We start from the raw sequence: 14,633 nt of genomic DNA on the forward strand, positions 1-14,633 counted from the left end.
TTTGGTGTAACTATATTTGCAAAGCACTTCTATTTCTGAGCTACCACTGATATGAAATAAGATTTTATTACTTATTATTAAGGCAGATTATTCAGGGAAGCAATATAGACTGTACAAGGAGAACCTAGGCTAAGGAACTGCATAAACGAAGACTCCTCTGGATCAGACATCATTTGTCCTATTACAATGACTCATTAGATTACATTCAAATGCTGCATTTTATTTACTTATACCAATGATGTACTCATCTCTGTTTCATGTCATCTAAGATATTAATCAAAATGAACAGCCCTTGGTATAAAGGAGAATCTTGAATGGACCGTTTTCCCCTCTCCTGTTAACATCCTCCATCCCTCTCCATCCAGTTTATTTAGTAGGATGTTCTTCTAGACTAAATCCCATGTCGATCAGACCTGGAAAGAAAGCATGTAATTCTGCCAGTGACATAGTCCAGGAGACATATTTCAGCCCCTCCTCTGAGTTTTCAACAGGGATCAAGTAGCCAAATAGCAACTTCCAAATAAGTGGGAATTAACCAATGATTAATTCTGACCACATTCCAGCAGAATTATGTGTTATCCTCCAATTAAATACCCAAACAGCTCAACGTGATTAACAAAAATCACAGACCAACAAGAGGAATTAAGGATGATTCGCCTCCGATCTCCTATCAAAAACTATTGCCAGATAAAACACATGCATAAAGCTGTCTGCTGGTTATTCCTCACAACACCAGTCATGGCAGCTGCTGTATCAGGTTGCAGAGGAACTAATCAGGATGTCGGGGTGCTGAGTTCATTTCTCATGCTCAAAATATTGGCTGCCGGTGGCCAGAGAGAGGTGGGGCAGACGTGCTTCCCACTGCTGTTCAACCAGAGCACTGAAATTTCAGAACAACTGGGAAATGGAGAGTGCCACAAATGTACACAGTAGTCAGCCAGCAATAGAACATAGCTCCTACGATTAGCAGAGTTAAAGGATGGCGAGCTCAAATTGCCTTCACTAGGTCAAGTGCCCAGACCAGTAGGGGGCACTTGCACGGCAGCCAGCCCTGTTACAGTGGCCAAAGCTTCTCCTACAGTGGTTGGAAGTCTTTCATGTATCTTTCCGCTAGTTGTAACAAAAGCTTTGCCCCCAGAAGCCGGGAATAATTCCAGTACTGTAGCCAACCCTCTCTGCTCTACCTGAATGACCCCACATCTCTTCTCCTTATATCCAAAGTGGACATTGATCCGATGCCACTGTGATCTCTCCTTTCCTTATTAAAGTAGGCACCCAATCACTTTTTAACCAGGTCATCCTTCAGGAGAACTCAACATCCCCGTTTTATCTTGCCTTAAGAAGTGTGCTTTGAGAAAGGATGTGGGAGGGTGCTTGGAGCAGTAGAGGGGAAAACCAAAATCACTGTGATGTGTGCAAGCAAAATATCTCTTCTAGAAAAGTACTGTTCTGTGTCTATTTCAAAACTATTGTGAAGCCACCATCAGTGTTTGCACTTCCATGTCTCAGCACTTCATGTGTTTCAATCCTACTGAGTCATTCTTGGATGGTCAGCCACACATGGGGGACAACTGACCACAGACCCAATAGAGTGAATTGCAGGCATTTGGTTTGTGGTTTTAATTTCTGTTCAGCTTGATATTTCATAGATTCCAAGACCAGCAAGGACCTTTGTGATGCTCTAGTCTGACCTCCTGTATAACACAGGCCATAGAACTTCCCCAGAATAAGTCTTAGAGCATAACATTTAGAAAAAACATTCAGTCTTCATTTAACTGTTGTCAGTGATCAAGAAACCACCACAACCCTTCGTAAGTTGTTCCAATGGTTATTACCTTCACTGTTAAAAACAGGTTTCAGAGTAGCAGCCGTGTTAGTCTGTATTCGCAAAAAGAAAAGGAGTACTTGTGGCACCTTAGAGACTAACCAATTTATTTGAGCATAAGCTTTCGTGAGCTACAGCTCACTTCATCGGATGCATCCAATGAAGTGAGCTGTAGCTCACAAAAGCTTATGCTCAAATAAATTGGTTAGTCCCTAAGGTGCCACAAGTACTCCTTTTCTTTTTACTGTTAAAAGCGTACATCTTATTTACAGCCTGAATTTGTGTAACTTCAACTTCCAGCTATTGGATCATTTTATGCATTTCTCTGCTAGACTGAAGAGCCCATTATTAATTATTTGTTACCCAGGTGGATACTTATAGACTGTAATCAGAATTATCCCTGAATCTGCCCTTTATTAAGATAAATAGATTGAGCTCTTTGAGTCTATTGCTATAAGGCAGGTTTTCTAATCCTTCAGTCATTCCCGTGGCTCTTCTCTGAACCCTCTCCAATTTATCAACATCCTTTTTGAATTGTGGGCACCAGAACTGGACACAGGATTCCAGCAGCAGTCGCATCTATGCCAAATATAGAGGTAAACTAACCTCGAGTAGGAGTGGAGAGAATTCCCTGTTTGTGCATTCCAGGTTCGCATTCACTCTTTTGGTCACAGCATCACATTAGGAGCTCATGCTTCAGCTGATTATCCATCATGACCCCAAATCTTTTTCATGACCCCCAAATCTTTTCAGTCACTGCTTCCCAGCAGAGAGCCCCATCCTGTAATTATGGCCTCCGTTCTTTTTTCCTAGATGCAAACATTTACATTTAGCCTATTAAAAAGCATATTGTTTACTTGCAACCAGTTTACCAAACAATTCAAATCACCTGAGAATCTGAGTTCGGTGACTCAAGAAGTGACTGAATCAGTTCTCTTAACTTAAGAAGTCCTGGCTACAAAGCTCCAGTGAAGATTTTCCACTACTCTCACATTCTGACATGAGTCATTTTCTGGCACCGCAGTATTGCCAACCCCAGGCTTTCAAAAACCACGTGTCAGCCCCCAAAGAGTCATAAGATTTTTTTTAATTGTTTTTTTTCATTTGTCTTCTGATTTTTGAGCTTTCTTGGTGGAGGAGGGGTCACATTTTCAAGCCTTCCTCAGCAATCATGAGGGCTGGAAACTTTCATTTTAAAAAAAGACCAAAAAAAAACAAAAAAAACCCCACACAAACGGAAGCTGAGATTCTCAGAAACATGTTTACAGGAGCTAAAAATCACAAGAGTTGGCAAAATAGCAATGGGCAAATACTACTGAAAGAATTTTTATAAGTCAAATTTTCAACTGAATTAGCTTTGGCAGGGCTGGCCACTATGCAAGTGCCCCCTCATGGCCCAAGATACCTCTGCTATGCTGTTTTCCCCTTCAACAAATTCCACCCTGTCTCTTTCAGTCTCACCTCTTCCTAAGAGTCTGGGCTACTTAGGTACATTTGGCATCATCTTTTACCATTTGCTAGGACACTAGTCCTTCCATCATGGAAGAAGCCCAGATAATTTTTACAGAAAATAAGAACCGCTCTTCAGGGCTTAAAAAAATCCTGTAAAATTTAACAGCGAATTCTCTCTGTCAAAGAACACTACAAGATGGATAAGAAAGTCTATTGAAAGGGCTTCAGTTTCACTTAAGTTCATTGGATCCTTATCAAAGGATCCTTTTTCATAAAGTTTTGCCTTTTCTTTCAAATATGGCTACTTTTGGGTAGACCCACACAATCATGGCATAACAATGTGAGTACCGTACACACCTAATTGAGACCAACAACGTCCGTGAGTTATAGTCTAAGGGGGAATTAAAGCCACTTGGTATATACCCCAGTAGAGGTCAGTTGTGACATGGAAGAGTCTGTGTCTAAATAACCCACCGCTTTGCCACTGTGAAAAATAAATAGCACTATGTATCTTGTTTCCACATCTTTGCTGGCTTAACAAATAGCTCTGATCCTGGGGCTCTACAGGCCAGGCTCTTAAAATGACCTCGGTGCTTCTACTGCCTGGGCTAGTACAATCAGGGTACATCCATGAGAGAGGACATAGTAACTGGAGTGGGTGCATTTTCCATTATGCATTCCTGGCAGCTGATCAAAAAGTAAAGGTAACATCAGCCCCCGGGAGATGCCAGCTGTTCCTTCCTCCCAATAGCAGGGTAAATCCTGGTGGCATGTAGCTATAAAACTGAACGAAAATGTCAAGGGCAGGGAAAAGGGGAGGATCAGAGGCTTGTTTGGAACAAGACCATGAGCAAAACCTCCCCAAATAGCCCAGGCTACCCTCTTTGTCTCTCTTCAGGCTCCAAACAGGAGCTGGAAAGAAACCCAAAAACAAACCTACGCTCTCTTGCTCAGCTTGCTCCGCCACAGCAAGCTAATCTGCCTCTGCCTCTCTAGAGATTTCCAATTACAGCTGATCAGAAAACAGAAGAACACTTTCATATTCTTTCCCCACACACACACCCCCTGCCCGCAATTTCTGATGAAATTTAAAGATGCCGGAGATTTTCAGACCATCATTGTCCCAGGAGTCCCTGAGAGCTGAGGGAAGAGGGAACCTCCCACCTCCTTGCACTTTGGAGTTCCAATTTTAGACTCTAAATCCACGCCAGTAGTCTCTGAGAGCGCTCGAAGCCTAGTAAACCAAGTCTCTGCTTCTCTGTGGCACCAAGTGAGAGCACCGAGTGAGATGGGCTGGAAACTGGCGCAGCCTCTCTCTCTTCTGAACAAGAGGAAAATAAAGCCTTTCAACAAGCTGTGAACAACACACTGTTCAAACCAAAACGGGTTTATGCCGAAGTTAGTAGCATTTCCTCTAGTGAAGAGCAAGCTGTCTCCTGTCCAGCCATAGAGATGCTCAGCCATTCCTAGCTCCTTGCTCTTAAAATGTAATTAAAAGTACGGGCTCCAGGCTGGCTCCCTGGGAGGTTAAAAGACTTCTGTTGATTCAGGTCCTGCTGGTTAACCCGTGTCTCTCCACAAGTACCGTAGGTTGGAGCACAGGGATTGCCACTTCCAGGACCCAGATGCCACATTCACCTGTCATCTACAACTCCCACGAGGCACCACGGCAGCTCAGGCAGACACAGATTAACGTGGAACTGTCTCAGAATGAAACATGTTGATTAGACTCAATCCAAACCAAACCCAAATGCTTGGGGTTCATTTTTCCAACAGAAAAATGACAAAATTTCAGCAAAAATCAAAACTGCATTTTCCATCAAAAAAACACTGATGGAAAAGTTCCCAACCAGCATTAGTGAGCCGGATAAAGGGAAACAAAATGAAAGTAGTGCTGATGACAAACTAAAATCATTGCTGTCCGAAAGAAATGCACTGTTTATTAGCAGGGCCTAAGCTTGCTCTTCTTCTCCGAAACTGAAGTCTCAGCCCACTTCATAGTGCACCTCACAAAAACCAGGGGTATGGATGTATCATTGTGAGCAGCTTTCAGCAGAGAGCCAGTAACTAAATAGGGCCATTGAGACTGAACATCCCATGCAGCCCAGGTGAGGTAGAGGACAAAGGAGGAAGGTTTCATTGCCTCCCTCTGTGCTTTATCTGTGCAGTGTGTAAATAGAGGAGTTCAGTTTCCAGGACAGCTTTCGCTGGTACAAAATTCACCAGCCATGCTCCATCATACTGAACTGATAAAGTCCAAGTCTTATTACACTCACATTCTGAGCTAGAAAGTGCAGAGTTACACAATCGTGCTACTATAACTAAACACTATTCTAATCGCAGGCAGCAATTCCATAGGAAGGGTGGGGGGGCGGGAAGGGAGGAGAATTTGCCTATTCAGTTCAGTATAGGCATTGACACATCAATCATTTTCAATTGCTACAGTATCTGAGCCCAGGCACTCTGGAGTGAACATATTCTGGGCCACGCAGTTTCATGTTAACCAATTCCCCAGTGAACCTGAGTCCTGAAGATAATGCAAGGCCTGAGAGGAATCTTGGAGGGGGCTCAGACCATCTAGGAATGTAGGAGACAGTATTCTCAGGGTGGGTGATATCAGAACCCCTCCACGAGGAATGTCCTGCGCTCCTCCCAGGCTCAAAGGGAGGGTCCGTGGAGATTACAGAAGCTGCAAAGCAGCTCCAGGTATTTCGCACACTATTGGAAGGCCAAAAATGCAGCCAAAGCAGAAGTTAATTGAGTCCCACAAACAAGGCAGCTGCAGGAAGCTGTCCATGTGCCGGGCCCGCTTGGTCTTAAGAGCCAAGCAGCTAGCAAGGCAAGCAGTTTAGACAGATTCCAAAAAGCCTGACAGATGTAAGACGAGGAGCAGTGTGTGCTGTTGTTACACCGTATTTAAAGAATGACAGAGGCATGAGTCAAGGTGTACGCTGATCGCCTCAGGGTGGTGGGAAGCGACTCAAATCACTTCCCCATGAAAAGTGTATAATTGGCCCGGTGCATTATTGGGAGATTTGGGCTGGTGATTAGGTCTCCTTCTCCTGGAATATCAGGTATTGGCCCTTGACAGAGACAGTACGCTGAGCCTGACTGACCTATGGAGACTGGAGCACCCACAGGGGAAAAACAGTGGGTGCTCAGGACCCACCGGCAGCCCCACCGATCAGCTCCTCCCCCTCTCTCCCAGTGCCACCCGCCTCCTGCTTTCAACAGCATGCAGGAGGTGCTGCGGGGAGGGGGCAGAGCAAGGGTGGGGCACGCTTGGGGAAGGGGCAGGGGTGGGAAGAGGCGGGGCGGGGTGGAGCCTTGGGGGAAGGGTTGGAAGAGGGGCAGGGCCTGACATGGAGCAGAGGTTGAGCTCCCCCGGGGAAATGAACAAGCTGGCGCCTGTGAGAGAATGAGTACACTGCAAAAAAGGAAAGGAGGACTTGTGGCACCTTAGAGACTCACAAATTTATTTGCGCATAAGTATAAGCATAAGGAATGCATCCGATGAAGTGAGCTGTAGCCCACGAAAGCTTATGCTCAAATAAATGTGTTAGTCCCTAAGGTGCCACAAGTCCTCCTGTTCTTTTTGCGGATACAGACTAAAACAGCTGCTGCTCAGAAACCTGTCATGATGCAAGGCACTGAATTTAGCCGTATGGAGTGGAAATCTATCAACTTGGAATGCATCCGATGAAGTGAGCTGTACCTCACAAAAGCTTACGCTCAAATAAATGTGTTAGTCTCCAAGGTGCCACAAGTCCTCCTGTTCTTTTTGCGGATACAGACTAACCCGGCTGCTCCTCTGAAACCTGAGCACGCTGTGTGTTCAACAAGCAAGTATTTGAGCATGCGGCTGTCTGTGTGAGTTGCGTACACCGGCTACTACGTGAGCAAGCACATGGCTGTGTGAGCTGTGCACACAGGGCACCGCACAGACATGTATACTGAGCCTTGCATGAGCCAGCTCATGACTGTGTGCCTGGCTGCGTGAGCTGTGAGTCTAGGGCACTGCACAGACATGCCTAGCAGTAGCCTGCGTTTTCTCTCTATTGTTTGTAGCAGGCTGGGCTGGTGCAAAGCCGCTGGTGTTTGTTATCCACACCCATGTACTCCTTCCCCGTTACAGGCGTGCAGGCCTCATAAATCTTACCCTGAGAACTGGCTGGGGACAGGGCTGGAGCAGACAGCTGCATGGCTAATTTTAGAGGCAAGCTGGAGAAGCTGAGCAGGTTTAGTATCTATAGAAAAAAGTCACTTTGAAACAACATTTGCCATGTGCTTAAAAATAGACCCAGACATTAGGATTTTATTGGAGGTGGCAGGGGTCCCAGCCCATTAAAAGCCCCACATTGGGCCAATCACAACTCTCCATCTGAGAAGGGCTGGGCAAAGCTCTGCTTTAAGATAATCACTGCATCTCTTTGGTCAAGTGGAGCAGAAGCCTGCTGCAGAGTGACACAAAGGGCTTGTTACCATCAGTTGCAGAGAGGGGGCTGTCTCCACCTAACTCCTAATGCCTCACCACACTGGGGTGCGAGGAACTGATGCTGGGACCTGAACTCCATTCCTCAGCATGGCAGTGTGATGTGCTGGGAATCCCCAGGACACAGTGACAATTTGCTGAATGTTTTTGTACCTCTAAAAATGTTCATTTCACATTTGCAGTGAAGTTGTGTCAGTTTTGATTTCATTTTCTTTACAAGTGGCACCAAACTCTTGGTTCCAGACACCCCTAGAACTTTAGAAACACTCAGCTCCAGGTCTGGCTCTGATCAGTGCTGTTCGTTCTAGCTCTGATCTAAACTTGTTCATCCATCCGTACACTTGGCATATTAGCTACACTCGGACAGACCCAAATGGACTCCCTTGCAGCTGCTGCCTACCTGACTGTCCTGGAGTGTTTCTTGGTGTAAGGAGTGATGACTTTGAAAAGCAGCTCCATGGCTCCATTAATGCCCAGCTTGGTTCCTGCAGAGACTGGGACAACAAGAGAGACAGGGAGTTAGGTCCAGAGCAGTAAGCTTGGGTTGCTGGAGTTACTGGTAGAGCAGTAAAGACAGGAGCAGCAGCTGGGATTAGCAGCAGAGTCTCTGGGCTTCCAAATGGGTCTCTTTGACCTTTTTACAGATGTAGGAACTGAGGCACATAGAGATCAACGGTCACAGAATGACTCACAGGCAGATTCAAGATTAGCACCCCATTCTCCTAACTCTTAGCCCTGTGCTCATTCAAGTAGTTTACAGTTGCCCCATCATTTGTAGAAGAGGTTGCACTCTCTAGAGACAGAAAAGGAGTACTTGTGGCACCTTAGAGACTAACCAGTTTATTTGAGCATGAGCTTTCGTGAGCTACAGCTCACTTCATCGGATGCATAGCATGCATAGCTATGCATCCGATGAAGTGAGCTGTAGCTCACGAAAGCTCATGCTCAAATAAACTGGTTAGTCTCTAAGGTGCCACAAGTACTCCTTTTCTTTTTACGAATACAGACTAGCACGGCTGTTTCTCTAGAGACAGGTTAGGGTTAAATGTGGCCAATCAAATCCACTCACAGTTTCCAGGGGCAATTCCATGCACACCGAATATCTCCTAGGGGCTTGGAGTGGGATAGGAGAGGATTTCTTTCCTTTCTGCACTAATCCCTGTTATTTCTGCTCTTGGGATAGGTACTTCTGAGTGCAGATGGAGCCCCACCTCAGCCACTCCTATCTTTAATTCTTCCCTTGACAATGCTGTTAACTTTTGCAGTCAGACACAGTGGCGTACCTGGGAAAGGGCTGCACAGAAATTGGCTGTTTGGCTTTAAAGCTAACCTACAACAGTCCACCATCAAACCTCCAACCTCACACGGAGAAGGGAGAGCAGGGGAGATTCAGGGGCTCTCTAGGTGAACAGGGAGGGCATACAGCCTAAAACAGTTAAGTGCTTTAAAAAAGGACAGTTTATTGTCCTAAGAGGGGGAAAGAATGAGAAATCAACATCCCCATCAGCAGCCAGCAGGAGTCTTGGATGCCTGCCCCAGGCTGGGTTTTTTGGCTGCTTTGTTACTAACTATCCCCCACTGGCCAGAAAGCTGCCAAAGGGCCCATCAGCTTATGTGGATCTCAGCCAAGTCATCCCGCTGATGGAAAATCTTGGAAGGCTCACTGGCTACTTTCACAATAGCAAACTATTCATGGGGACAGTGCAGCGTACACAGCTGCTTAAACTCTGCTCCCCGCAGACCGGGGGGCATGCTGCACACAGGGCTGGCAGCCCACGCTGGGAAAGGAGCAACCCAGGACAATAAGCAGCTACAGTGAGATCTTAACAAGGTCGGGCTGGCTGCTTAGACTCCTACCCGCAAGGACCCTTCAGGGTGTTATATGCTCCTGGGTTCTCTACTGCTCCAGTCAATTAGGTGACTTGGAGGGAGGGAAATTCTCCAGTTCTTCACCACGTCCGTAAAAGCCTCAGCCTATCCCAGAACAACACCTATGTCCTGGTTATGTGCAGATGTGGCACTAACTAAGAGCCAGTGCTGAATGGGGTGGAGGAGATAGGACGTTCTGAGGCACTGGGGTGGGGTTCACCAGGGGAAGTTGTGCTGACCCTAAGGATTAGGCCTATACAGCACAGCACAGTGATGAATTCCTCCTCAGGCCCTTGGTGGGACGTAGGAACTCAGGGACAGAAGAGATTTAACCAAGTTGAAAGATTTTAACTATGAATTTGGGGGGCGGCAGGGATTGGGAACAAAATTTTTTGCATTTTTGCACCAGTTTCTTATGGAGATGCTTAGGTACTATTGCAGTGGGACCTCAGGGTCACTTTAATGAACTAGAGAGTTTGTTTGCAGGGCTCAGGGTCCTGACACTAATGGAAAGGGTTAAAGGCCACAGTGCAATGGGCTAAAGTCTCTGAATGGGGATGCGGGTGCACTTAACGAGAGCAGAGGGACTGTGGAAAAGGGCTCCGGGTGGGAGGCAGCTCTGGGTGAACCTGCAGCTCTGGAACCCAAATTAAGACACATTTCAACTGCTGTCTCTATTACACTCACCCTTTCGAATGCCACTTATCTCAGGCAAGGGAACTGAATGCTGGGAGCTGGCTGCCTGCCTGAGAAGGCCCATAGCGTGAGGCCAGCTCCTGTGTAAATACAAGACCTAGAGGGCTAACAGCCAGTAATATTAAATCTTAGGAGGAAAGATTTGGAAAGCTGGATGTGTACAGCTCAGCCAGACGGTGATGTGAGTATACAGCAGGGGAGAGGGGAATAGGACAACCATCTAGAATGATCTGCAGGGGGAAAGTAGCCAGGAGGGAGAGGAAGTGGTTAGGTAATGCAAAGGGATGCAACAGGATGAAAGTGAGCAAAGGGAAATTTGTACTGCCTCTAAGAAAACATTTCCCCATGGGGAAATATCTGAATGCACAGTGGTCTTTTGAGGGAAGAGCTAGGAATCCCAATGCTTGAGTCATTGAACACCGGAGAATACTCCGGTGGGTACGGCTCCAGTTGGGGACTCAGAAGGTCGGGGTTCAGTCTGTCACAGACTTCCTGTGTGACCTTGGATAACTCATTTGTCTCTGTGTGCCTCAGTTACCACTCTGCACAATGGGGATAATAGCACAACGAGGATAATAATCCCTAACTCACAAGGGTGTTGTGAGCATAAATGCATTAATGATTGTGAGGAGGATAGAATTAGGGTCCATGTAAGTACCTAAGATATCTAGAATAGACTGAAGGGAACGATCCTGCATCGTCTGGACTAAATGTTTTTTTACACAGCTATTATCTGTCTTCTATAGTCTTTGGATGAGTAGGTTCACTGAATCTTACACTGCAAGATCCCTCTGAGAGTTACCCTTCTATGAGAGGTTTCAGAGTAGCAGCTGTGTCAGTCTGTATTTGCAAAAAGAAAAGGAGTACTTGTGGCACCTTAGAGACTAACCAATTTATTTGACCATAAGCTTTCGTGAGCTACAGCTCACTTCATCGGATGCATCCAATGAAATGAGCTGTAGCTCACGAAAGCTTACGCTCAAATAAATTGGTTAGTCTCTAAGGTGCCACAAGTACTCCTTGCCTTCTGTGAGAGCGTACCTAGAGCTATGCTAGCTCTTGCATATGATTCTATCTGTTATCAATCACAGATGCCAATAGCTTTCTTATAGATGCACATCTCTGTAGCAGAGGGACCATTAGCTTGCATTGTAGCAACTGCAGCAGGAGCTCCGACTCCCACTGGCATGAGAAATGGAAAGGAGAACTTACCACTAGAGGCATAAACCCGCAGGACCCAGAGACAGTGGATGAGATTCAGGTGGTGAGTCAGATTTTTCCTTGCCAAGCTCAGGGTCACATCAATTGCATCCAGTTTCTGCACTTTCAGCCCAAACTTCCTATCTGTGAAAGCAAACAGGAACAAAGTGATGGTGAAGAAAGAGTGGCTTTCACAGGGACACAGAAATGCCGCACGCTGTGGTGTAATCATGCCGCATCCTTCAACAGGATCTTTTATAGGAAGATCTCAAAGCAATTACAAACAACATTTATTACTAAGGCCCCACAATCCCCCTGTGAAGGAAATCAGTATTCTCCCCCCTGACTTACAAATAGATAAGATGAGGCACAGAGGAGGCTGGTGCCTTGCCCAGTGTTACATTTTCCATAGTTTCAATGACCTATTTTAAGTTAAGGGAAACAAGACGGAACTAAAGTAAAGTCTCCCCAAGAAAAAGCTATGTGGGTGCCTCTCCCCTATGACGTGCTACATCAAAACGCTGTCTGACAAAAAATGTAGCTGGTTTTGCAGATGGCCAACTGCCAGAAATGTACATAGAAAACAAAATCATAAAAATGTTAGCACTTCACAGATAATGCTTCCACGGAACTTTGGGTGTGAAGAAGAAAGCTCAAGCCTCCCAGCTGTGCTGCAAACACTGAACAACAATCTCTCTGATGATAGAGACATAACAGCAAGTGAAACTTGTTTTTGAATGTGTTATTGGGATACAGAAACCAAGTCATAAGAGAAAGAGCCTTTGTAAGTTACCATGTCTTGTATGGGAATCACTTACTGCCCAGCTGGGCTTTATCGGTGACACAAAATGCTGGTCAGGAGCTCAGAATGAACTCCATTATAGAATCTCTCCCACCTGGATTGCCATCAGCTGTGCGTCTATTCTTAGTATAAACTTCTAGCCACTAGCGGGTGAAACCATTAGGAGATCTTACAACACTCTGTCCCACTCCCCAGTCGCCAAGCCAGCATTCAGTGCAAAGTGTCCTGACTTGTTAAAACACTCACAGATTCCAGTACTGACCATGACTGTGACCTTTGGAGCCTTCTGCTCCTCCCTCCCCATCCTTTAAGTAATACTGGCACAGCAATACCTCTTTGGCCTACTTTAGCCAGCAGGCGAAGCAGAGGTAAAAGGATGCTGTAGTCTGGCTGGGCTGTCTGTGCAACATTCATCAGAGCCTGCAACAAAGCTTCACTCCCCCCTTTGCTGACCATGTAGTGAATTCGTCGGTCTGTTCCTAAGGGCAGAAAATTAAAAAGGAGGGATAGTCAATAACTTTCCTGTCGCAGAGCTTTAAACATAGCAATAAGTGAACATTATATGATTCAGAGGATGCTTATCAGAGCTAAAGAAGCCTGCTACATGACCCTTCTCTGGTGTTTTCCTGCTCAGACCATTATAAATAGAAGGGCATTTGCAAAATGTACATCTGGACTTGGATTTCAAACACCCCCAGAGTTTGGAGCTGTGGTTCAGGCTCATCTCTGCTCTATGTCAAAACCATGTGTGATGCTGCTCCTTGCGCCAGCTGCTATTATCTATATAAGCCACCACCTGCTGAAGCTTTCAGTGTGCATTGAAATGGGTTGGAGAAGAAGCAGCAGAGACACTGACAGATTTCAAAGAAGTGCAATGCTCAGTGATCTTTCCCTAGATATTGAAAGTTAAATAAGTGAAGGGAAAGAGTTCCAACAGTGCCTAGGATAGGGGAATGAATCCTAGGAAAGCTCTGGAGTCAGCCTCCAAACAAATAAGGTCTCCAGAGAAACCAAACGCTAACCCTCTGGGTCCTCCTGTGTCAACAGCTCATAATCCACAGGCATCTTTGGCCAGCTGTGAAGTTTTCTACTGGAAACCCAGGCTGGGAGTATTGTGGAAGCAGTACATTCAGTCCCCAGGGGGCTCATATCATCCACAGTGAAGCCATCTAGCTGATTGAAGAATGATATAGACTCCAACAGAGAGTCACAGCTGTGGTTATGATGTCTCTGATGGAGTTGGGGGGAGAGGGAGAGTGTAAAGTAGGAGCATATGAGGCTTGCAATAGGAATGAAAAAAACTACACGCACACACATACACACACAGAGCCCTGCATTTTGGCAACTAGAGTTAGCTGGAAAAATTTTAACGAAAGGACATTTTGATGAAAAATGGAGGGGAATGCTCTGCTAGCTACTTATTTTCCCTTCATGTGGCCCGGACACCCTGAAGAATCATCTTCACCGTGAACATGCAGATAGAGGAGACTTTGAAAATAATGTAGTCTCTGTGGTGGGTGGATTACTACACCCATGGAGAAGATTTCATACCACTGAAGTGAAGCAGAGGAGAAGCTGTTCATTCCCCTGACAGTTCCAAGTACTTTTTTTTTTCTGAGGGGAAATCAACTACAGAATCAAATTGCTGCAACCCAGGAGGCTGTCTCCTGCTCATATCTCATGGTTCGCTCTTTCCAGTGGGCCTGGTGACTGAACATTTCCAGTGTTCCACTGCCTGGGAAGATTGAAACATCTTGAGAAGCAGTTAAATTAATGGCCACCTTTGAAATTCACAGGAACATTTTCCCCCTCTTTCACCATGTGATAAAATTAAAAGTGTACGGTGGGGGGGGGGGTTGAGCAAGGGGACCCCCCCTCCTCCCCAACCTTCCGTATAAATAGGAGGAAAAGCTGAAGGGCTATTCACGCAAACTAGGCAGAATTGATCTAGCAAAAGCCTGACAGAGATATGTGGATGTATGCTCTGTGCCCTGTTTTAGTCCCACCCATCTTCACTCTACAAGAGAGGAAGGATGGTCCAGTGGCAGGGGCGTTAGCTGGGACTCAAGAGACCCAGATTCAATTCCCAGATCCCCCCCAGATTTCCTGTATGACAAGGCAAGTCACTTAGTCTCTGTGTCTCAGTTCCCCATCTGTAAAATGGGGATAATAACACTGCCATGTCTCATGGAGTGTTGGAATTGTAAAGACATTTCAGATGTGAGGTACTCAGATTCTAAAACCAAGAGGACCATCTAAATACCTAAAATAGAGACATTAAGGCATCAGTACTTACC

The 14,633-nt window shown here is 45.8% G+C and overlaps 1 protein-coding gene across 1 annotated transcript in view; it reads right to left on the bottom strand.

Annotated features, from left to right (window-relative positions):
* AGBL1 (AGBL carboxypeptidase 1) overlaps window positions 1-13,401 on the bottom strand; it is a 354,668-nt gene extending 341,267 nt beyond the window's left edge. Inside the window, exons 1-4 of the mRNA XM_027822795.3 lie at window positions 13,359-13,401; window positions 12,669-12,815; window positions 11,547-11,678; window positions 8,170-8,263 (exon numbers count right to left, since the gene is read on the bottom strand). Of these exons, the coding sequence (XP_027678596.3) occupies window positions 8,170-8,263; window positions 11,547-11,678; window positions 12,669-12,815; window positions 13,359-13,401 (416 nt within the window). The remainder of the gene's footprint in view (window positions 1-8,169; window positions 8,264-11,546; window positions 11,679-12,668; window positions 12,816-13,358) is intronic.
* Window positions 13,402-14,633: the final 1,232 nt, after the last annotated feature.

Source organism: Chelonia mydas, chromosome 10 (assembly GCF_015237465.2).
Source record: "Chelonia mydas isolate rCheMyd1 chromosome 10, rCheMyd1.pri.v2, whole genome shotgun sequence".
In the NCBI taxonomy this organism is placed as follows: Eukaryota; Metazoa; Chordata; order Testudines; family Cheloniidae; genus Chelonia; species Chelonia mydas.